At 33.1% G+C, this 25,848-nt stretch overlaps 1 protein-coding gene across 1 annotated transcript; it reads left to right on the forward strand.

Annotated features, from left to right (window-relative positions):
• The first annotated feature begins 8,379 nt into the window (after positions 1 to 8,379).
• LOC149175758 (uncharacterized) lies at positions 8,380 to 12,622 on the forward strand. The gene is made up of 4 exons (XM_089421230.1): positions 8,380 to 9,278; positions 9,657 to 11,014; positions 11,428 to 12,075; positions 12,255 to 12,622. Exons 1-4 carry the CDS (start codon positions 8,380 to 8,382, stop codon positions 12,620 to 12,622), a joined length of 3,273 nt encoding a protein of 1,090 aa, XP_089277356.1.
• The last annotated feature ends 13,226 nt before the right edge of the window (positions 12,623 to 25,848 follow it).

The raw sequence follows: 25,848 nt of genomic DNA on the forward strand, positions 1-25,848 counted from the left end.
ATTTATCATTTTATCTGTACATTTTCCAACACCATGTTTGTGTAATTTGCTGTGAAATGGCTCTAATTGGTGGAGTATTAGAGTTTCTCAAAACTCTAATACAATCTATTATTGAAGACACAATTAAAATCAACAAAGACTCTCTCTTTGAAATTCAGACCTATCTACTAAATGAACAAGATAAAATTGAATTTTTGTAGCTTGAACCTCAGCTTCAATGAGATGAGTTACAAAAAAGACAACATTCTGAACCTATTTTTGTTTAGAACATAGAGATAAACTCCCATCAGTAGCAGGTCAATAATGTTGAAGTTCATTCAAATTTAGTTCCCAATGAAGGAGCATAGTTGCATGCAGATGCAAAAATTCAACATACACTTCCCAAGACCATCATCAGACCTTGGGAAGAGCTTGTCAGCAACGAGCACAAAATAGGACTTGGATATGACAAGGAGGTGCCCTTTCGTATTCTAGACTGTTCCAAGTCCATTAAATTTTAAAGGACTGGGTTTCTTCATGATGGTTCACCTTCAAATGTTTCAAATTCTACTCCTCAACATTAGCACCCAAAAGTTGTTAAATGCCAACACTGTGACCGAGTTGACCATATGAAAGATCATTGTTTTGATCTTCATCCATGTAAGCATTGTAGTCAGCATACTTATTCTTCACACAGATGCTTCAAAAATAATCCTCCTACAAGAACAAAGATTCATCTTGGATGTATTACTTCTTGGCAATGGGCTTTAACAACCAAGAAGATATTTCGCTCATACAACAAGATTTTTTCTCGAATATTGAAAAGTCTTGTAGTTGAGATCTCTTCAACTCCTCACCTTGTATCTGACAGGGGGGGAAGTGATGGTCATCTACAAGTTTCAAAACCACATCAAGCGAACCTGAGCCATAACCTACCATACCAGATTCAGAGTTGTAGCCAAAGACATAGATGTCCCTAAGCATGTCATTGGTTGGTGGTTAGCCTTTAACCATCTATGTGGGGTGAGACCTCCCTTTCAGGCTTAGCTTATCCCTCTTTAGAAAATTGGGGACACTTCCTCTAGTAGAAGACTTCAACTTCTTGCTAGTTCTGGAAGAGTTCTAAGAGTTTCATTAAGCATTCCAGAGTTGGTGGTCATCTTTAAACCACCATAGGTTTTATACCTACCTTTTCTAGGTTGAAGGTCTCTGTCTCCAAAGCATTAGGGACACTTCCTCTAGTAGAAGATTTTAACTTCTTGCCGAACTTGGAAGAGTTCTGGGAACTACACTAAGCATTCCAGTGTTGGTGGTTATCCTTTAACCACCACCTTATACCAACATTTCAGAGAGCACATTCAGCATAGTGTTACCATGCATTTTTTCACATTTTATATTACAACTCTCTTCTTGGACTGATACATAACCCTTTGGATTAAGGGGGGGAATGCTGGACACCTAATCCACTAAGGGTTAAGGTGTGGGAGCTAAATGGTTAAAGGTGTCCAAGAGATGTTGGAAGATGAATCCAACAATCACAAGAATGTATTATAACTATACATCAATGTTAATAGAAAATGCAATTCATTGTTTATCTTTCACATCCCGTCTTTTCCATGGTTATGTTTAAAAATAAGAGTATGATGTTATTTCACTTTGATGAGAAATTCCCTTTCACTTTCATCGATTCTATTTGAATTCCAATTCTAAACTTTTGATAATTTTTTGGTTTGAATTCTGGCACTCATATCATAAGACAAGTGAGATGATGCATTCTATATTTCAGTGGTCTTCAACAAGGCCCCTAATTTATGTTTGTAATGGTGATATCTTGGGTGATGGTTCTCTTGAACCTCACAAGAGTTTAACATTTTGGTTTGAATTGTGGTGGTAGCTATGACCTAAGACAAGTGAAATGATAGATTCTAGACTTTCATGCTCTTTCGATAAAGCCCCCAATTTTTTATTTCTCATGGTTATGGCTTGGATGATGGCTCTTGTGTCTTCAACAAGAGTATGCCACAATTTTCCATTACATTTTTCCTCAACTCTGCTAGACATCTCTTGCACTAGATCTTAATTTCAATCCCATCAAATTATTTACATTACAATTGAAATGATGTTATATGTAAAATCTAAATGTCAATTGCATCACAACCAATATGAGAATTTTCTCCTCTGTAGATTAAACTTACACCAAAGCATAAATACTTTTTATATTCTAACTAAATCTTATTGTCACAATTTCCTTTAAAGAAAATAGATTTAGCCTATATTTTTTATAAAAGAAAATTCAAATGAAATAAACTAGAAAACAAATAAATTGTGTGATGGTACATTAGACATGCAAGATATTTACATGGTATACATTAAACTAATAAGTTTATCCTAAAATGATATTTAAGATAGAACCCAAAGTGACATTTAAGCAAAAAAAAAAGAAAGTAGGATACGTTTTTCCATTAAGAAAAAGTATCTTAGTAGTCCTTGACTTGATCATATTTTTAATAAATAAAATTATGAAACTAATAATATCAAAGACCAATCATACATAGCTAATATTTTGGTGAGGATAGATTTTGTCCACTAATTCAATCTTTGAATTCCATCTCACTCTAGGGTTGAGCGAAGGCATGTGGTATTTTTATATTTTTCATTATGAAAATAAGGAATTCCGGTAGAAATTAAAATTCTAGCCAAGAATAAATTCTCATTTAAGAATGTTGAATGAGGTAAAAAGATCCAAAGATACACAACTAAATACAAAACAATGCAAAGGGAAAAACAACATAGGGAAACAATAGATTTAAGATAGTGAACATTTTATGTACCAATCATAAACTTCAATGGAAAAGTAAATGAGAGCAAACAAAACAAGGGGAATGCGGATTTAAGAGTGACAAGGGGAATGGAGATTTAAGAGTGATAGTGCATGGAATTATATTGTACGTGGAGATGATTTTCCATCATATTGTATTTTAAGACAACTAATGTCCCATAAAAGAAGATGATTTGCTATTTATGATGAAAACTAATTGTATGTAAAATTGTGTAGATTTGGAAATCGTTTATGATAAAATATCTTGCTAAAGTGTTAGTTGTGGCAGGTAATACATTATTTTTTCAATTTTTTTTTTTTATATACAACTTAATGGCTAGAGAAGTTCTCAAATATTTGATTTTAAAGGAATCATGGACAAATTCTTCATGAGCTATCATTTTCATTTCTTTGAATGTTAACAGTATAAAAACATTTTATGCTAGGGATAAATTTTTTCCTTTCCCTTATTTCTCAACCCCATAGAGAAATCCAAAACTAGAATAGTCCCAACAAAGCTAACTACTTTGAGTATCACAAGTAAAAATGTTGTATCAAAATAATTAGGGAAAAATTAGAATTTAAAAAAAGCTTTGTAATGAGAATAATAAAGAAAGAGTTAAAATAAGGAAATAAGAGATGAATTTTGGAGGGAAAAAATAATCTTATTTATTATGGTTTAAGTTGGATTATTGAATATATCAAATTTTCAATATATATATTGAAAGTGTAAATGTCACTGATTGTGAAAATAAACCTTTATCCAACAAATATAAACAATATATACTTTAAATACATATATCATTAAATAAACTAAAAATTACATAAAAATATCAATGTACTTAACCAAGACTATGTCAATTTTATCATAATAATATTACAAATTTAAAAAATGACTCAAGTCAATATTTTGAAAACCAAACACTTTTAAATAACATTATAATGATATTGAAAATTATACTATCAATATAAACCATTAAAATATTTTCAATCTTGATAAGAATAAGATTAAACAATATCAATAAAATTCTAACGAAATATCAATAGAACTTAAACATGAATTTAATTGAAGAAAAACAAGGAAGGCTGCGTGGCAGCTAGTCCCTGCTCAAAGTAACCGAAGTAGTGGACTCAGTCAAACGAACAGTAGCAGATCCAGATGCATAAGCAAGACCAGGAGAAGTACCAGCAGTAGCAAAATAAGCATAGGTAGATTCGGTTGATCGAGATCCAACAACATCAGTAGTTTAGACGGTTGATCTAGTTGTTTACCCATAATCAAGGACAGGTGCAGATCTAGTTCCAGGTGCAGATCTAGTTCCAGGACCAATTTCAGAGAGAGCTCTATAGCCTGTTTCAGAACTTCCATGGCTCGGTTTGAGGCCAAATAAGACGATGAATCATTTGAAACCTTTGATTGGTTAAAAAATCAATATTTGATTTCGTTCGGTTTTAAAAAATTAAAAATATTTCATTAATATAAATGCACTTTGGTTAAAATGGGAAAAGATGCATTGGTTTGAGCGTCAGACTAATGCTTATCGGTGAAACCGATTGCTATAGTCCCTGCGGTCCTGCGGGCAGGGACTAATAAGACTTTCAACCTTCCATGTGAAGTGTATTTATAAAATAGACAAATTTTGTTCCCAGTCTGGGCATTATAATGCTTCCTTAATAATAGTGTTTAGTTGGCTTTAAATTGATCTAAACATCATGAAACTACCCTCCACTGGGTTTAGGAAATATCTACTCAACTAACCATGACTTCAATCGAACAAAAATGAAAGCTCAGCGTTAACCTTCGTGATTGAGGTGATGTGACACATTACATTTAGTGTCTTCGCAACCATCACGGTTAAAAGGACATGACTACAAAATAGACAATGTTTCTTCACTATAAAGACATTAAAGCTTTCCTTACTATTAGCGTCCAATTTGCCTAAAATCAATCCAAACATCATGAAAATGAAAATAAGCTCCAATCAATTTTAGATTCTTTCATTGCTTCCAGGTGTGCCGATGAAAAGTATAAATTGAGAAATTAACAAAATAAATATATTTTAATGTATAAATTGAGAAATTAACCAAATAAATATTTTAATATTAGGAGGGAAAAATTGTTTTACTAAAAATGTAAGGTATCTATTAAAATAAAGTTACATCAATAATTCGTCTTGAAATATAACCAAAATTTTTTTTTATTTTACTAAATTTTTTTTTAAGTAAGAAATAGATTTTTTGTTTTTTATCTATCACTAATGGATTATCTTAACTAATGTAATTTTAAATTATTGAATAATAGTGATGAGTCACCCCACATTAAAGATAGCCACCGATAATAATTATCTCAATATTATTTAAGAATCAAAGAATATATCTTCCCACCTTTAAAAAATCACACAAAAAAATAATAATATATCCTAAATTCACATATAAAAATAAAAAATACAAATTTATTAAACATAATAAACTCTTACAACACTAAACTTCTTATTAAGTTTAGAAATCTTCACAAACGATATCATATCACCTACTTATCCTAACCATGCTCACAAAGTCTAACCCAAATACCAATTATAACAATCTTATACTTTTACCTTTTAAAATAAATATCTAATGACCATATACATAAGAGGTAAGGTGAAATAAATATCTAATCACCACATACATAAGAGGTGATCAAAATTATCATAAACCCAACATACCACATACATAAGAGGTGATCAAAATTATCATAAACCCAACATATTAAGGTTAAATCTCTATTTTTCAGAATTGTTTCACGATTTAAATTCCAATTTATACTCTTTAGCAATTTCTTTTTAGTAGTCTCACTCTTCAAAGATGTAATAGAGTCTCACACTTTATTGATGCCTTTTTATATTAAAATGATGTTGCAGGTGAATATTTATTTAAAGGAATTGCTTTGTAATTTAAATTATAATAATAAAAAAAAAAAATTATATAAATTATATTTTTATAAAATTAATATTAATAAAAATAGAAATAAATTTAAATAAAAAACATTAACATCTATTTAATTTTTTTAATTATATATAATATGATTTTTTAATTATTTTAGTTAAATTACTTTAACATACATAAATTTAATTAAAAGAAAAATTATCTAATTCATCTAAGCAGCTACATGATAACCCCTGGCACAAAATCTAAATTTAATTAAAATTAAAATTATCTAATTCATCTAAGCAGCTACATGATAACCCCTAACACAAAATCCAAATGTTAAAACCAAAAATGGTAATTGACTTAATCCAGACATAAAAATCGAAACATGAACGCAAAAACAAATATTGGAATGTCACAAGTCTGTCTAAGGCTCACAGTTAGCTTGAACGATCTGCAGAGCGCGTTGAACCTAGATGTAAGAGAGTTTACGCGGGTACTTTGAAAATGTTATGGTTCGCGGAATCGCGGGCCGGTGGCCCTACAGGCTACCGATCATCATATCAAAATTCTCGGCAGAAAGCATGTCGAGTGCGGCTAGGAATTTTAAATATGAAACACCTGCCCGAAGTTAACGGATATGTAAATTTCTTATTATTTTAACAAAGAAGGTTAACGGATATACAAGTTTTATATAACTCCATGAAAGACAAACTTGCCCGTCAAATTCCATACTTGGTTGTCAAATTCTGGGACAGACATAAAGTCATGCGCAAAAGATCTGCCGTCACTTGACGCACAAGCCAAGACACATTACAAGTTGGATGAATTTCGGGACAAAATTTAATCACTTAAGTTACCCATTCGTAAGAAGAAGATATACAACTTTTCAAGTTTAGAATATATACAACAACGCAAGTCACAATTTCTTTGCAAACGGGAACGAAACTAATGGCACCTTGGATACTATGTGTACTACGTGGGTGCCTCATAAATAAATGAACACATATATATACAACTAAGTACAGGTGTATGAATATCTTGGAACGCCGTTGATGTTATCATGTTGCTTTTTGAACACTGCGTCTAAAAGCAATTTTGTATTGTTGCTGTGATGGAGAGATGGGATTATTATCTCAAGGACAATCTTCGGCTCTTCAGTCATTCAACAAGATATCCATTAGATGGGGTTGTAGAAGTTGGTAGCAGTCGTTGGACGTGGATGGGTTTGGGTTTTGTCGCTATCCTGAGTTCATGGCGATGTAGAGGAATCAAAGGATTCCATCTTGGCTTCTCAGGGTTGGGCAAACATGCCCAGGGGAGTTATGTAGAGGTGGCTGCTTCTGCGTCTTTCCTGCTGAAAAGATTGGTGTTCATCATTGAGAAATCATCATCATTGTCCGTGGCCAAATCCGTTAGGTCAACTTCTTCGACATATGGGGCAAACAAATTAGAGTCACCAACTTCAGACCAGCAATTCGATTTCCTGCCAAGAAATGTAATTAGACTCCCTAGGCAAGAAAACATCTGCCCCGCTAACGAATTTGGGGGAAGTGAAACCAGAAGCATAAACGAGCCTATGCAGCACCGTAGAGGTAAGATTACATTTTCTTCAGATATTATTTGTGATGTGGGATGGGAGGAAAAATGTAAAGGGAGTTTGTTTGTTATGAACGATGGCGAAGGAAGAGGGAGGCAGTTGGGACCGTCAATGTCACATAACTGTATTGATCTACGTCTGTGGCGAAGGGTTGAATCATTTGAAATTCAGTGTGGGTGGGACAGGTTGCAGTCTTTGAGGTTGGGTTATGATTGGGATTGGAATTGCTATACAGGCAGGTCTGTATTGAATTTGGATAATCTATCAATATATCCAGTGCGTTACATTAATATCCCTAATGCCTTAGACAGCTCAACGAGAAACCTTGTGAAGCTTTTCTCCCTCCGTGAAGACGCTGTAACTTCAGTTGACATGGCATGGGATATGGGGTTATCTTGTACCTGCACAATTGATAACACTGTTCGTCTCTGGGATATTGAGGTTGGTAAACCCTTTAATGAATTGATGGTCGATGACTATGCAATCGTGGACAGTCATATTAGGGATAGCCCTGGGTTCCTTCTGAACGGTGTTATGATGAGAGAGGAAAAGGGTTCATTGTTTGTGTGGGATCGTAGGGACTTTCAGAGGCCTCTAAATTTCTGTGTGGGAAAGATATCAACATCACGGAGCGTAGATTTTAAGGAGAATAAGGTTTACGTTTCTGATCGTTTGAATGAGAGGCAGTTTGAGATAAGGATGATGCATCAACAACGACCCAATTATGCCCAAGAAAGGTCTCTTCTTTATTACCATTGAAGTATGGTCAACGAAGCAATCTTCAAGGAATTGCAATGCGTCTTCTGCAGGACATGAATATTACTGCTCACGACGAAATTCCCAGAGAGACGTACAACAATCCAACTAATAGCTTGGAATAGATTAGCTTGTTGGTAGATTTCATCTTCTTCCATTATCTTGAACAAATGTTCAATATTATTCCACTGGAAACATCATTATTGCAAGTGACCTGAATGTCACCCTTGCTCTTCATGAGAAAAAGGGAGGCTCCATTGTCAAGGACCTGCCAGAGAATGGGTTGAAGATATAATGTTGGGCATGGGTTGAAGATATAATGCTGGGCTGGGACATGGAGGATATTAAACCATCTTCCGGTAAATACACCTGGTCCAACAAAAGAATAGCCCCCAATCACATTGCTGCTCGTTTGGATAGATTCCTTGTCCACACTACTTTCCTGACATGCGGTCTTATGGCCACCTCTAAAATTCTTCCAAATCTCATTTCTGATCATAAGCCCATCCTCCTCGAACTTTCCCTGGATAGCAATCTAGGTCCCATTCCTTTTCGTTTCAGCCCTCTTTGGATCCAGCAAGAAGGATTCCAAGAGGTGGTCTCTGAATCCTGGAATAGGCCCGTCCACGGTTCTCCATTCTTTGTGTGGGAAGAGAAAATCAGGGTCCTAAAAAGAAACCTTAAAGAGTGGGCTAAAAGATTGAAATCCCCTACTGCCAAAAGAAAAGAAACTCTAAACAGGCTTGCTGCTCATCAATTAGATATGGAGCATAGTCCTGTTTCTCAAAGTCTTCTCCAAAAAGAAGTCGAGCTTCAAAAAGAGGTTCATAGATCTAGCAGGGAGGAGGAAGAATTTTGGCGACAGAAGTCTAGGAATCTATGGTTGCAGTCCGGAGATAAAAACACCAGCTTCTTTCATAAGCAAGCCGAAGCCCGAAAGAATTTCAAAGCAGTTTCAGAGATACATTACCAAAATACTGTGATTAAGGATTTCGAAGGCATTAAGAGAGCTGCTTATTCCTTCTATCAAGATCTTTATTCGGCTCCTGAAGAACCAGCTATTGATCCTCATGCCTATCCGATTGAATTAATCCCCAAGTGCGTTCAGGATTCGGATAATGCCATGTTGACAGCTCCGATTAGTATGGAAGAGCTAAAGGATGTTCTGGACAGCATGGAGCCTGATAAAGCCCCAGGCCCAGATGGGTTCTCTGTCAGGTTTCTATTGACTTGCTGGTCAACAATAAAAAAAGACCTATTGAGAATGGTCAGAAAGTCCCAGAACTGTGCAAAGCTGGGCGGTGGCATCAACTCGGCCTTTCTCGCCTTGATCCCAAAAGAGAAAGGCGCCTCAGACTTCAGCAGATTTAGGCCAATATCCCTGTGCAATTCCAGTTATAAGTTGGTCTCCAAAATAATAGCCAATAGGCTTAAAAACATACTGCCAGACATCATCCCTGAAAATCAAGGCGGATTCATAAAAGGAAGAAAGATATTGGACAACATTGTGCTGGTGCAAGAAGCAGTTCACTCTAGCTGCCAAAGAAACGAGAAAGGTATGGTTATTAAGCTCGATCTGGCTAACGCATTTGATAGGGTGAGACATGAATTTTTGTTCACTGTGATGAAGAAGCTAGGCTTCTCAATAGACTTCATAAACTGGGTGAAAGCCTGTATTGCCTCACCATGGATCGCGCCATTGGTCAATGGCCGTTCTACTGACTTCTTCCAAGCCTCTAGGGGCCTGAGACAAGGATGTCCTCTGTCTCCGCTCCTATATGCTGTTCAGGCCTCGGTGCTCAGTTTCCAACTCGATCATAATCAGCAGAATCATACTCTGCCTGGGCTCAGAACCACTCACAAGGTGAAAGACATTAACCATGCCCAGTTCGCCGATGATACCTTGTTGCTCGGAGGAGCCAACATAATCTCTGCCAGATCCTTCAAGAGGGAGCTGGACATTTACAGGTTGATCTCGGGCAGCAAAATCAACTATCGAAAATGCTCTATCTATGGTTGGAACTGCTTGATCAAGGAGCTATCTGATATTGCAAGACTTTTAGAAATGGATGGAATTCGAAATTGGGAGTCATTTAAATACCTCGGGATCCCAATCTTTAAATCTAAGCCTAAAGTTGCTCATTGGCTTCCACTGCTCGATAAGATAAAGAATAGAATCCAAGCTTGGGGTGCCTCTTGGCTGAATAATGCAGGGAAAGTCACCCTTATGAAATCGGTCCTTATAAGTATGCCTCTATATCAAAACTCTATTCTCCTTGCCCCCAAAACCTTTCTCAGCAAATTGGACAGTCTGTTGAGAAGATTCCTGTGGGAAGGTGGGAATAACAACGATAGAAGGATCCATTTAGTGAATTGGGAAACTCTCAAAAGACCATATCTGGAAGGAGGCCTCCATCTGCGTAACTTGGCTGCTCAAAATCTTGCTTTGGGATCCAAGATTCTGTGGAATTTAGTCTCTGGAAAATCTAGCTGGAGTAAAAGAGTCATTTGGAAGAAATACTTCCAAGGGCAACGCTTGAGATGCCTGGATAAGCCCCCAAGATCTCTAAAAGGATCCCCGATCTTCAATCTTTGCAGTTCTGCTAGGGAGCAATTCAGCCATTATCTTTATTGGATCCCTGGTAATGGAAGAAAAATCAAAATCTGGGAAGACTCGATTTTGGGTGACCAACCATTGAACCAAGTGGAAGGTCTTGCAAACATCAAAGATTGGCTTCAGTCTTGCAATTTGCACACTCTGTGGGATATATCGAATTGGAAGGAAGCTCCTGATAGAACCTGGGACTGTTGGAATCTGGGGGAGGTCCCCATTATGCTGCAGGGGGAAGCTTCTTTACTGTTAGATCTGCTCCAAGGAAAATCTCCTTCAAAGGCCACTACTAAAGACAAAAGAGGCTGGGGCTCCCTCTCCGGCTCTTACACTGTTTCCGAAGGTTATAAAAGAATTATGGTTGTCCCATATGCTCCAGCTAATCCAGCTCAATGGAAATTTATATGGGATTTCCCATCTCTCCCCAAAATTGACTTCTTCTGTTGGATTGTTGCGCACCAAAGCATTCTTACCAGAGATAATTTGCGTAGACGAGGGATGGAAGGGCCTTCCAGATGTCCACTTTGCTTGTCTGATGAAGAAACTGTCAATCACCTATTGCTGCTTTGTCCCTTTGCTCAAGAAGTCTGGAGGGGAGTTCTGTTGTTAGATCCAGCTAACCTTGATTTCCGAGATAGCATTCCTTCTCTGTTCCGAACTTGGGCCAGTTTATCTCCCTTCTGCCTTAAAAAAAAAGTCTTCTTAAAACAACTTGGATGTGGATCCCTAAATTCATCTGCTGGAAACTGTGGTTAGAAAGGAATAATAGAATTTTCCGAGAAGAAAGCTGCACTTCTATAAGAGTTATTTCTAAAATCAAAGCTTTGCTGAGCGAGGCTTTGGAAGCCAATACCTCCCCAAAGAATGAAATGAGTCTGGTCAAAGAGGAGGAGCAATGGCTCAAAAATCTGGTTCCAAATTTGAAGGAAAGGTCCTTGCCTCCTGCATTCGCCCATGCCAACTGGGAGATTAGGCTGGAAGAACTGGAGTTCATTAAGTGGAGATCGGCCCTGGATGATCACTGTTTATTCTTCGACGGGGCCTCTAAAGGAAACCCTGGGGTTGCTGGCAGTGGTGGAGTTCTTCTGAGTCCTGGAGGTTCTCCGGAATTGCGGTTCCATTGGGGTCTGGGAATCGAAACCAACAACAGAGCGGAGGCTCTTGCACTGTGGCAGGGGCTGAATCTGGCGATTAATAGAAATATCCTCTCTCTCACTGTCTTTGGAGATTCTAGACTTATCATCCAGGCTCTGCTCTACCCTAAGACCTCCCATCAGGTTCATTTAGCCACTATTATCAAAAAAATCCGGCTATTACTGCCCAAGTTCAATAAAATTTCCTTCTTCCACATTCTAAGGAATCTCAACACTCAAGCTGATATGGAGGCCAATCTTGGCTCCCTCTGTACTCGGAGATCTCTGGTGGTCAACTCGATTGAATCTTCATGCTCCATTCCTTAATGTATCTGCTGACCAGACCTCCTATCCTATTTGATCTAAGGGCTAACTCTTTTCTCCTCATTACCCTGCTCTACGGGACCTCATATCACTGTATATTCAATCTAATTAATTCGGTGGTCTCAGGCCGGATCTCAGTCTTCCTTTCAATGGCCTCTGTTTCCTGTCGAGTACCTGCTTTTCAAGAGCCCACAAAGGACCTTCAAGGGGGCAACTCAGTTCCAGTTTTGATCTTTACTTTACATTCAAATCGGAAGGCCGTGCTCAGCATAATCAGAGATTCTCATCTCCGAAAGGCAGCAACCTCTGTGCGATGCAAAAACTGCGATGAAGCTCCTCGTTGCAGAAGCAGTCTCTCCAAAGTAGACGTGGATAATCAGGTTCCTCCTCCAATCAATAGCACCAATGCCCTTATGTACAGCAAGATCAGGATTCGCCCAAGGAAGTCCTCTGGCTCTGTGCGTTGTTCCACCCTCTCCAACAGCCAGCTATGAGGGAATTCAGGTCGAAGTACTCAATTCAATTCAAAACACGGATTCCGAACATTGGGCGGACTGGTAAAATTTTGGATGAGAGGCGAACAAACCCAAATCCAAACAGATTTCTTCAGGACTCTGTCTCTAACTTCGCTGTATTGTAAGAGCATGTGGTAGCTTGTTTGCCGCCCTAAATAAAATTAACCGTTATTGTCAAAAAAAAAAAAAAAAATCTTTTCATTTTTATTTTTTCTTAATTTTATAATAAAGCAGCCTCGACACGCCATCCCGAATGTAACTCATCCTCGGTAAAGCATCATATTAGTTCTAAAACCGGGTTAAGAGTAACTCCAACTCGGTAAAGCATCATATAATATATGAAAACTGTGTTTAAAAAATATAAATATTAAAAAGTTATGGTTAGCTAATGTTTTTTTATTATATAGTTTGGTGGATTTAATAGTTAAGGGTACGTGTTTTCTTTTTAAAGTTTACAATTTTAAAATAAAAAAAGATAGAGTATGTATGCCTTAATAGATTTAGTTATTGCTGTGTAAAAATAAGCCTTTTATCTCACAAACAAAAAAAACTCATATATTAATTTAATATCTAAAATAACTTTAAAAATAAATCATCACAACTATAATTTTATACAAACCCAACCACTTAAACAATGAATTTATATTATTTAAAAAAAATATATATATTTATGTTATTTAAATTTGTTTTTTTTTCTAATATTTTTAATATCGTGTAACCTTTCAATGTACACTGAATAAAATACAAAGCTTATATATTTTAAAAACATAATTTATGTACACTAAATAAAATACACATCTTTTTTTGTCCTTCATGTTCATGTACATGTACACTCAACCAACTACACTACTATGTTTGTGGCACTCTTTATATAAATATGGAAGTTTGGGGGTCACTCTTTACATCATATGGAATTAGGTTAAGATGATTTTAAGTTAATATTTTTGCATTTTATAATGATTTCTTTTAAATAGATAAGGTAATACTTGGATTTGTAATTCACCATAATTTTCTTAAATTTTTAAAAAATTAAAATTTAAAATTAAAATTGTTATTTTTTTATTTTTATTTTTATATTTTAATTATTTAAAAAATTATACTTCGTCAAATATTTAATATTTTAAAATTTAATATTTTTATTTAAAAAAAGATTTTCAAAAATAGATTTAAAACAAATTTATAATGTAATAATATTCATCATTATTAAATTTAAATTTATTTTATTTTTTTAATATGTAAAGTGTTAGTGGATTTTTCTATTTCATAATATTTTAAGATTTATATTAATAAATATATATTTATTTTAATTTCGAATCTACCAAATTTATAAAGGAATTAAAGCTTTTAAGATGCAAAGCTTTTTTTGAATACAAAATTTAAGGAAATGTTTGCAAAATATTTGACTCCTCTTAACTTTTACTAGATTTGAAATTAAGATGAATCTGTGTTGATTTTAAGCAACATAGAAATAAAATGTGTTTTATATAATAGATACATAATTGACATTCACTTTTTTTTATTTATGATTCATATTCTACACATGAAAATATTAATACATACCCTAATTATATTTGAAAATAGAAAACATATATCAAAAAACATATCTTCAAAAAAATATAGGTTATCAACTTCATATTAAAAAATAAATGAATTAAATATTTTCCAAAAAAAACATCTCAATAGAATAAGAGCTCTGTCTTTATATATATAACCCATATATATAACATGTTATTAGTAAATTAATGTTTAATATAGGTATTATATAAAGCTTATTCCATTTATATCTTTTTTTGGAAAATATTTAATTTAACGGATTTTTTTATATATCAATTTGACACTTACATGTTTTAATTCATCCGTTTATATATTAAATGGATTAAATATCTTAAAAAAACATATCAATAGAATAAGGGTTCTGTCTTTATATATATAACCCATATATATAACATGTTATTAGTAAAATAAAGTTTAATATGGGTATTATATAAAGCTTATTCCATTTATATCTTTTTGGAAAATATTTAATTCATTGGATTTTTTTATAACAATTTAATACATATATATTTTAATTCATCCATTTATATATATAAAGAAAGAAAGAGAAAGTTGATATTGAAATATTTTATTTATGATTTACATTTTATATATCAAATTGTTAATACATGCTCCAATTATATAAATAAATAAATCTCTGTGTGTGTGTGTGTATATATATATATATATATATAATTTAGTGAATTATAAATTTCTCTCAAAAATCTATTAATGTAATACAAATTCTCTCTCCATAATTTATTTAGAACATTTTTTTGTTATTAATATTTGTTGCATACTATATTTCACCCTCTTATTTAGAATGTAATAAATGACACATATTCCATGTAATGAAAAGTGAAAAAATAAATGATTTTGCTTATATATATTTGATATAAAATTATGTTATTTAATATGGACATTAAAATATTTTATTTAGAGCTAACAATAAAATATTTTTTAATTATTAGTATATTCTTTATTTTAAGTATTACATGCCAACTAATTATAGAATAAATTACATATCACGTAATATGAATTATATTTTTTTTAAGTTGCATTCATCAACTTCATATTAAGTAGTGAAATAATTACATATCTCTTTAATATTAAAAAATATTTTTTTATTATTTAATTTCAGTTACTTTATCTCTAGTTAGAATGGATGTAAAATTGAAGTATTTTATTTGTATGCCTATGAACAAGCCTATATTTATCATATATTACTCAATTTTTTGGAAATGAAATACAAACTACTTATATTTAAAAAAAACATTGTTTTATTTTATTATTACTATTTTTTAATTTTTTATTGTAAATATTATTTTATTATTCTTAAATGTAACATTATAGAAAAACATCCACATCTTCCATAGCAATTAAAAATATGTGTTATTATTATAAATTATTTACAAAATCAGTAAAATTAAAATTTAACCTTAAAATAAATCATTGAATTATTTATTATTATTTTTAGACTTCAAAATATATTCCAATTAAACTAATATCATTATAACTATTTTAAAAAATATATATTTTAGTTATTAATTAGATATTAAAAATATTCTTTTACAATTTTAAAATTGCTCAACAGAATTATTTAATCAATTGATGCCTAATTTCTAAAATTTTAGAAATTACCTATTATATTTTATGATATATGTTAATATACAATATTGAGAAAAGCTATTCTCTATTCCATAATTATTTTTATTCTTTGACACAAGCATATTTGTATTGAATTTAGATAAATTATTAAAATAACTAGTGTGATAGTGTGATACATTAATGTCGCTAATGTTTTAAATGGCTCAACCAGAAGTATTAGTAAACTTCTAAACCATTATCATGAATTTTTTTAGTGGTGCCAGAGTGGATCCCAGAGTGGACTTTTGTCTAAATAATTGATTCCAAAAGAGGTGAGTGTGAAAATCCAACATCTTCTTTCAAACTCAAATAGGGAAGGCCAAAGCTCTATACCATATTGAGGTTTTCATTACACGAAAACTCTCAAGCATAAACTCAAATAGGAAATGCCAAAGCTCTATACCATGTTGAGGTTTTCATTACACGAAAACCCTCAAACATTAATAAACTTCCAACTCATTATCACTATTTTTTTGATAATCCCAAGATAGATCTCAGAATGATGATTAATCCACTTGATCCCTTCCCAAAAAAAATGAGTGAAATTCCATATGAAAAAAGAAAAAAGTTCATTATTTATGTGGGATCGTAGGGACTTTCACAGGCCTCTAAATTTTTGTACTGGGAAATATGCCAACCTCACACAACGTACATTTTAAGGGCAACAAGGTTTGCGTTTCTGATTGTTTGAATGAGACGCAATTTGACTTATCGATGGTACATCGACAAAGGTCTCTTCTCTTACGGACTTGAATTGCCATTGAAGTATGGCCGACGAAGCAATCTTGAAGCAATTGCATTTCCCGTGGGAGACGAATATTACTATCCGCGAGGAAATTCCAACTAAACTATTAACGTCAATAGCTTCTAAGAGATTACCTGGTTGGAAGATTTCATCTGATTCCATTATTGTGAGTGAGCAAATGATGAATATTATTAAACTGTAAATGTATAAAAGGATTTAAATATTAAATATACAATATTTTTATATTAAACTGTAAATATAATATATTAGCCTGGACACTCCATCTCGTAAAGGTAATCTTTTATCTTTTGCAGAATATTCATTGATTTCAGAATATTTTGAAAATGGGAAATTGAATAGATTTGATTTGAGCAAAATCAGTTACTTAATTCTATTTATACCCTTCAAATATTCAGACTATAATCTGTAATCAAATTACACTCAAATTCCTTACAAATTTATTCCAATAGACAAAGCATCAACAACCTCTCCACCCATTCCTGAAATGAAAAACTTCTCCACCCAATTCTCTTAACGAAAACATAGAGAGGTTAAAACAGCACCTATACTTCCCCTCCTTAATTCGAAATCATATACAACGTAAAACTGGGTTACATAACTGGAATAACTTGTTTCACCATTTAAACTTAAACGAAAAAAAAAAAATATTATTTTATATAAAAAATAAATAAATTATAGATATCGTTTGAAAATAAGAAAAGTGTTTTGAATGGTTCTTAGATAAATTCATTGAATAGAGTTTATGAATAATTTATTAAAATGATTTTACGAGTATTAATAGAAAATTTTATGTTTGTTATTATTTATGACATACAATTACTTAAATGCAATGGAAGAGGTAGTTATATGATTTATAATAACAACCATATTTATAAATAAGTGTATATGAAAAAAACAATTTGCAGTTGCAAAGTGAAGATAAATTTCAAAAAATATAAATTTGGTTCGATTAAGAAGACATCAAGACAAAGGTTAATATCATCATAGTAAATAGTGAGAAAATTAAGACGAATTAGAGGATTCAATTTTCAGAAATAGATTTTGTTAATAGGTTAAGGTCTTATGTTAAATTTTTTTCATAGGTAAGACCTATCACAAGGAGTGCCCTAACAGTGCAACCATTCACTGTCAATCCAAAGCCCCATGGGCCTCTCATGTCAATCCAAAGCCCCATGGGCCTCTCATGTTAAATTAAACTCTCTGTGGAGTAGGAAAACATTGATAAGAAAAATAAGGAGTTTGAGTTCGATTTTTATTCAGATTCAAAATTTGCAAATTTATTTAGGATTATTAGGGATTCCGCTAGATTCAAGTATGATACATTAATTAGAAATGATGTTCTTGTTGTTAAAATTAAGAAACAATTATTGCCCAATTAATGTAATGTAGGGCTTCAACTAAATGGGAATTTTGCACTCATTTGTGGTCTTGATAAGAGTTTGACATTATTTCAATTTGATGGGAAAATCCCTTTCACTTTCATTGATTTTATTTGAATTCCAAGTCTTAAATTTTAATAATTTTTTGGTTTGAATTCTTGCACTAACCATATGATAACACAAGTGAAATGATGCATTCTATATTTCAATGATTTTTCAACAAGGCCCCTAATTTATGTTTGTAATGGTGATATCTTGGGTGATGACTCTCTTGTATTTCACAAGAGTTTAACATTTTTGGGTGATGGCTCTCTTGGCCTAAGACAAATGAAATGATACATTCTAGAATTTCATGCTTGTTCGATAAAGCCCCCAATTTTTCATTTCTGATAGTTATGACTTAGCTGATGGCTCTTGTGTGTTCAACAAGAGTATGCCACAATTTTCCATTATATTTGCCCTCAACTCTATTCGACATCTCTTGCACTAGATGTTAATTTCAATCCCCATCAAATTATTTACATTACAATTGCAATGATGTTATATGTAAAATCTAAATGTCAATTGCATCACAACCAATATGAGAATTTTCTCCTTAATAAATTAAACTTACACCAAAGTATAAATACTTTTTATATTCTAACCAAACCTTATTGTCACAATATTCTTTAAAGAAAATAGTTTTAGCCTATATTTTTTGTAAAAGAAAATTCAAATAACATAAAGTAAAATACAAGCAAATTGTGTGATGGTAATATTAGACATGCAAGATACTGGCATGGTATAAATTAAGCTAATACATTTATCCTAAAATGATATTCAAGATTGAACCCAGGTGACATTTAAGCACAAAAGAAAAAGTAGGATAAGTTTTTCCATTAAGACAAAGTATTTTAGTAGTCCTTGACTTGATCCTATTTTTAATAAATAAAATTATAAAACTAATAATATCAAGGACCAATCATACATAGCTAACATTTTGGTGAGAATAGATTATATCCACTCAATTCAATCTTTGAATTCCATCTCACTCTAGGGACAAGTAAAGGCATGTGGTATTTTTATATTTTTCATTATGAAAATAAGGTATTCTAGTAGAAATTAAAATGCTTGCCAAAAATAAATTCTCATTTAAGAATGTTGAATGGGGATTAAAAAAACCAAAGATCCACAACTAAATACAAAACAATGCAAAGGGAAAAACAAAATAGGGAAACAATAGATTTATCATAGTGAACATTTTATATAACAATCACAAACTTCAATGGAAAATTAAATGAGAGCAAGCAAAACAAGGGGAATGAGGATTTGAGAGTGAAAGTGCATGGAATTATATTGTAATTGGAGTTGATTTTCCATCCTATTGTAGTTTAAGATAACTAATGTCTCATAAAAAAAAGATGATTTGATATTTATGATGAAAACTAGTTGTATGTAAAATTGTGTAGATTTGGAAATAGTTTATGATAAAATAGCTTTATGGCTAAGGTGTTGGTTGTGGCATGTAATATATAATTTTTTCAACTTTAATTTTTTTTGTATACAATTTAATGGCTAGAGAGGTTCTCAAATATTCAATTTTGAAGGAATCATGGATAAGTTTTTCATGAGCTATGATTTTCATTTGTTTGAATGATAACAGTATAAAAACATTTTATGCTAAGGATAAAATTTTCCTATCCCTTATTTCCAAACCTCATAGAGAAATCCAAAACTAGAATAGTCACAACTTAGCCAACTACTTTGAGTATCATAAGTGAAAATTTTGTATCCAAATAGTTAGGGAAAAATTAAAATTTAGGAAAAGTTTTGTAATGAAAATAATAAAGAAAGAATAAAAATAAGGAAATAAGAAATATGAACTTTAGAAGGAAAAAATAGTTTTATTGATTATGCTTTGGGTTGGATTATTGAATATATCAAGTTTCCAATATATATATCTAAAATGTAAATGTTATCGATTGTAAAATTAAACCTTTATTCAACAAATATATACAATATATACTTTGTATACATCTGTCATTAAATAAACTAAAAATGGCATAAAAATATCAATATACTTAACTTAAGAGTATTTCAATTTTATCAAAATAATATTACAAATTTAAAAAATAATTTTAAGTCAATATTTTGAAAACCAAAATTTCTTAAATAACATTATAATGATATTGAAAATTATATTATAAATATCAATCATTAAAATATTTTCAGTCTTGATAAGAAAAAGGATTAAGCGATATCAATAAAATTCTAACAAAATATCTGTTGAACTAAAGATGAATTTAATTGAAGAAAAATAAGACCTTCGACATGAATTGACATGTTTTTGAACTAAACATGAATTTAATTGAAGAAAAATAAGACTTTCGACATGAATTGACTTGTTATATGCAGTGTGTTTATAAAGTAGCAAATTTTCTTCACATTCTAGGCATTATAATGCTTCCTTAATAATAGTGCTAAGTTGGCTCTAAATTGATCTAAACATCATGAAACTACCTTCCAGTGACTTTAGGAAATATCTACTTAGCTAACCTTGACTTCAATTGAACAAAATGGAAAGCTCAACGTTAACCTTCGTCATTGAAGTGATGTGACACATTACATTTAGTGTCTTCGCAACCATCATAGTTAAAAGGAAATGGCTTTACCAAATAGACAATGATGTGACACATTACATTTAGTGTCTTCGCAACCATCATAGTTAAAAGGAAATGGCTTTACCAAATAGACAATGTTTCTTCACTATATAGACATTAAAGCTTTCCTTACTATTAGTGTTCAATTTGCCTAAAATCGATCCAAACATCATGAAACTAAGCTCCAATCAATTTTAGATTCTTTCATCTTCTTCCCGGTGTGCCGATGAAAAGTATAAATTGAGAAATTAATAAAATAAATATTAAAATATTAAAATAAAAAATTGTTTTACTAAAAATTAAGATATAAGATATATATTTAAAGAAAGTTATATTAAAAATTGGTTTTGAAATATAAACAAGAAAATATTTTTACTTGGTTAAGAACTCAGCGTTTTTTTTTTTTTTTTTTAAAAGGAAATAGGTTTTATATATGCTAAAATGCAAAGATACTTATTTAAAGAAAATCACAAGAAATATTGATCTTAGAGTAAGATAAAAAAATAATACTTGTACAAGAGTTCATCTTTTTCCAGGTAAGAAAATAAGTTATATTTCAATATTAAAAAAATAAAAATACTTTACTAAAAAACAAGAGGTCAGACTAGGCAGTAACTCCTCAAAATCAATTCGTTATATTCATTCAGGTTGGTCTTTATTATATACATGAGGGAGAGACTGTTCATTTCATCTCCCAGTGACTCTTCATATTTTCCATTATTTATTTACATCAGTTACACTTATTCACCCAATCCTGATGATTAGGTGTCAACATTCCCCCCTTAATTTGAAGGGATGTTGGTGAGTCCAAGAATCATTTTGAATCACTCAAGCATTTCTCTTCCAAGCGCTTTGGTGAAGATGTCTGCAATTTGCTCATTAGTGGAACAATGGTAGAGATGGATTGTTTTGGCCTCAACATGATGTCGAATCAGATGATATTTAGTATTGATGTGCTTCGTTCGATCATGGAACTTTGGGTTCTTGACCAAATTTATTGCCGAGGTACTGTCAATCATGAGTGGAGTCAATTGTACTTGTTTTACCTGCAAATCTTCAAGAATTTTCTTGAGCCACACAATTTCTTGTGTTGCCTCAGCTTCTACCACATATTCTGCTTCTATTGTGGAATCTACTGGAATTGATTGTTTATGTGATCTCCATGAGACAGCTCTTGATCCAAGACTCATAGCATAACCTGAAGTACATGCCCTAGTTTCTTTGTCTCCATCGAAGTCTGAATCAGAGTATCCAATCAAGCTGAAGTCATCCACCTGTGTGTACTTGATTCCAAAGTCTTGAGTTCCCTTCAAGTACCTTAGAACTCTTTTTGCAGTAGACCAATGTCCCTCACAAGGCTTTTGCATAAACCCGGAGAGGATTCCAACAACAAACGAAATGTCTGGTCTGGTAGTAGTAAGGTAGTTGAGACTTCCTACAAGCTGTCTATACTTTGTTGCATCCTAAAATTCTTTTCCTTCAATGGATGTGAGCTTTAAGTTTTGTTCCATTGGAGTAGTAAGAGGATTGTATTCTATCATGCCAAACTTGTTCAATAGATCTCCCATAAACTTCTTTTGAGAAAGAAATATGGACTTCGGATGTTGAGTTACTTCCATACCAAGATAGTAATGAACATAGCCCAAATCAATCATTTCAAAACCTTTCCTCAATTTCTTCTTTATGGATGCAATGTAGCTTTCATTGTTCCCTGTCATCAAAAGATCATCTACATATACCACAAGATATACAACTGTTTTTCCAACTTCCTTGAAAAATAAAGTTGCATCATCAAGATCATAATGTTTGAAATTGAGTTTCAGAAGATGCTCAGTTAGTTTTTCATACCAGGCTCGCAGTGCTTGTTTGAGGCCATACAAGGATTTCACAATTTTTCATACTTTATGTCCTTCAGGCTGGGACATAAAACATTCTCTTTTAGATCTCCATTCAAGAAATCAGTTTTTGCATCCATTTGATAGACTCTCCAACCGTTTTGAGCTGCTAGTGCAAAAAGTGAGCAGATGGTAGCCCATTTTGCTGTGGAGGAAAAAGTCCCCTCATAATCGACCCCTTCCTTCTGTGCAAAACCTTTTGCCACAAGCCTGGGTTTGTGCTTGTCAAGTGAGCCATCAACTTTATACTTGTTCTTGTAGACCCACTTGCAACCGATTGGTTTGGTTCCCAATGGGGGATCAACCAACTTCCAAGTGCCATTCTTTATCAGGGCATCATACTCGTTTTGCATTGCTTCTTTCAATTCATCATGATAAGCAACTTCTTTGAAGGAAGTTATCTCGAAATCTATAGACAAATTCAACTCACAATCATAAGAAACATCCATATCAACAGGTGAATCAGAATCATCTACATCACCTCCATTTTGCCGGTTTGAATTTCTAATTCATGTCTTTCCAACCTCATCAGGATGAACACTTTCAAGTGTCTTTGTCGGCCAATTTGGGGGACCTTTCTTAGATGGTCCAGGTTGCTCTATTGATTGAGTTGGGACTGAATCAAGATTGAGTCTCCCAATTCTATCAATCACATCACTTAAAGTATCATTCATTGTTGGAGTTTCATGGGGGGGAGAGAGTTCTTCAGAAGAAGATTCCACAGGTTGATCTATTATAGGAATCCCCCCTTTAAGATGTGGTATCTGATTATCAAATTCTTGAAATGATTTTGCATTTGTGAATCTATCCAAGCGATCAAGTTGCCACTCAACAACATTGTCAGTTTTGGATGATTCAAGAAAGATTACATCTCTAGATACAACAAACCTTTTATTGACTTCATCATAGAGACGGTATGCTTTGGAGGTGTTTGAATACCCCAGGAAGATACACTTACAACTTCTTGCACCAAGTTTTTTTCTATGTACCTTTGGTATCAAGGCATAACAGGTGGATCCAAAGACCCTATGATACTTTACCGAAGGAATGTGCCCATACCACATTTCATATGGAGTTTTGTTTCTAATAGCATTAGATGGACATGTATTCTTTATATATACAGCACATAGAACTGAATTAGCCCAAAACATCAATTTTACATTTTTGAAAAACATCATGGAGCGCACCATATTTAAGATTGTCCTATTCATTCTTTCAGCTACACCGTTCTGTTGGGGATTATAAGGCACAATTGTTTGATGTTTGATCCCATGTTGGCGAAGATAGTTTTCAAATTCATTTGAGGTATATTATTTTCCATTATCAGTGCGAATAGAGCCAATATGAGATTGTGCATCATTTTCAATCCATGTATGAAAGTTCTAGAATGTTTGAAAAGCATTAGATTTTCTCTTCAATAAATATACCCAACACATTCTGGTGTAGTCATCATATATTTATTTCCATTTGCAGAATGAACAGGCATTGGACCACATAAATCTGAATGAATGAGTTCAAGTTTTCTATGTGCTCTTGAATGTGAATCATGAAAAGATTGTTTGCTATGCTTTCCTAGAATGCAAGCATCACATTGCTTAAGTTTCCTAGGAATTGTAGGCAAACCAGCAACACCATTTTTCTTCAACAAGCGAAGGTTGTCATAGTTCAAATGTCCAAATATAGCATGCCATAATAAACTTGATGGAAGTGTACCTTTTTCATAATGAGAGTTGTATGAGAAATGTTGTGCATGAGCAGAGGTACCCTGCAGCTTGAGAAGCCTTTCTTCTTCTATTGCCCTCATGGCAGGTCAGATTCTTTTCTCACCTCAATCTTGCCATCAAACATATGAATGGAGTGACCTTGCTGGCGGATGTGGACCAAGGACAACAAGTTTCTCCTCAGCCGTGGGAGATATAGAACATGATGTAGAAGAAAGTATGGAAGACCAGGAAATTTAAGCCTGATTGTGCCAAGCTGTGATGGCTTGAGTTTTGATTGGTCTACAAAGTAAAATGCTCCATCAACACTATCAGTAAATTCTTCAAAAAAATATTTTCTATGAGTCATGTGGCAATTTGCTCCTGAATCAAGCAACCAATCATTTTTCCAAGAAGCAAGTGAAGCATTAAATAAATCTTCATTTACTCCAGTATTACATTGTGCCACAACATACTGAGAAGATTCAGGTGCTTTACCTTTGTCTGTGTCATTAGTTTTACCTTTCTATTAGTTTCTTTGCTGCTCAATTTTGTCCCAAGGTAACCTGCATGTAGAGGCATCATGTGATCCATTTGTTTTGTAGTGTATGCAATGCAAATCTGAATTTTCTCCTTGAGAGTGTCTACCCCCCTGCCTCTGAAATATCTTCCTCTTCCTCTTCGACCACCTCTTCCTCTGGAAGAATCTTGGGCAAGATTCTTTTCTTTATGAGCAAGGCACACAGCCTCTTCAGAAGATTCAGGGGCTGTCTTCTTTCCAAAAGCTTTCTCTCTTTCAACAATTTTTTTCACAAGAGAGTCAAAGGTAATATCTTTGAGATTTCCATTTGCTTGCAATGACTCAAGATAATTGGAGTAAGTAGGATAAAGTTCCTTGAGAAAAGTGATAAGAGGAGTATCCAATTCAACCTCTGTGGCTTTGATATCATGCATTATAGATTTTACTTCGGATGCAAGAGCAAGAGGATCATTATTTTGTAATTCAAGAGTGAAGAGTTTAATCATGAGTTGAACAACTTCAAGTGCAGAATGTGAGTCATAGAGTTCTTTCAGCTTTTGTAAGGCTTCAAAAGCAGTTGAAAATGGCGAAATATGGTGACTCACCTTTTCACTTACAGATGTTGCAATTAATGCATAGGCTTTGCTGTTCTTATTTTCCCAAATGGCAAACTCTTTGTTTGAGGTAGACTGTTCTAGTTCTTTGTCTCTATCTCCAACACACACTCCTTTCCACAACTCATTGAAAATGAGGGTGTGTTTTATCATCCGGGACCACTCAGGATAGTTCTCCTTGCCAGTGAGAACTATTCCCACAATAGATATGATTGAATGCATTGTAAAATCTGTGTGCTGTAAAAAAAAATACTTCTGGCAATACACTATAAAAAATTGTACTTCTGGTGGCAAACTCTGTTTAACTTTGAAAAAATAGTGAGGGATAGTTAAAACAACAGTGTATTAAAACCAGCAATCTTAAATCCACCATATGAAGTTTCAGCACCAAGGAAATACGCAATATGCTTCACTTATAATGACCATAAGTCATCTTTAAAAAACTTGATGTTTATATATAGGCACCCTTTAAGAACTCAATGGAACAGAACTTCATGGCTTGTATAATACAC

This window comes from Pinus tabuliformis, chromosome 4_1 (genome assembly GCF_031772625.1).
Source record: "Pinus tabuliformis cultivar Carrire ecotype Pingquan chromosome 4_1, CPIR1, whole genome shotgun sequence".
Taxonomy (NCBI): domain Eukaryota; kingdom Viridiplantae; phylum Streptophyta; class Pinopsida; order Pinales; family Pinaceae; genus Pinus; species Pinus tabuliformis.

Coding starts and splice junctions, on each gene's coding strand:
- LOC149175758 (XM_089421230.1), top strand. CDS start 8,380: ATGCTGGGCTGGGACATGGAGGATATTAAACCATCTTCCGGTAAATAC. Junction 9,279..9,656: donor CCAGATGGGTTCTCTGTCAG/GTTTCTATTGAC, acceptor CGCATTTGATAG/GGTGAGACATGAATTTTTGT. Junction 11,015..11,427: donor CTCTTACACTGTTTCCGAAG/GTTATAAAAGAA, acceptor AACTGTGGTTAG/AAAGGAATAATAGAATTTTC.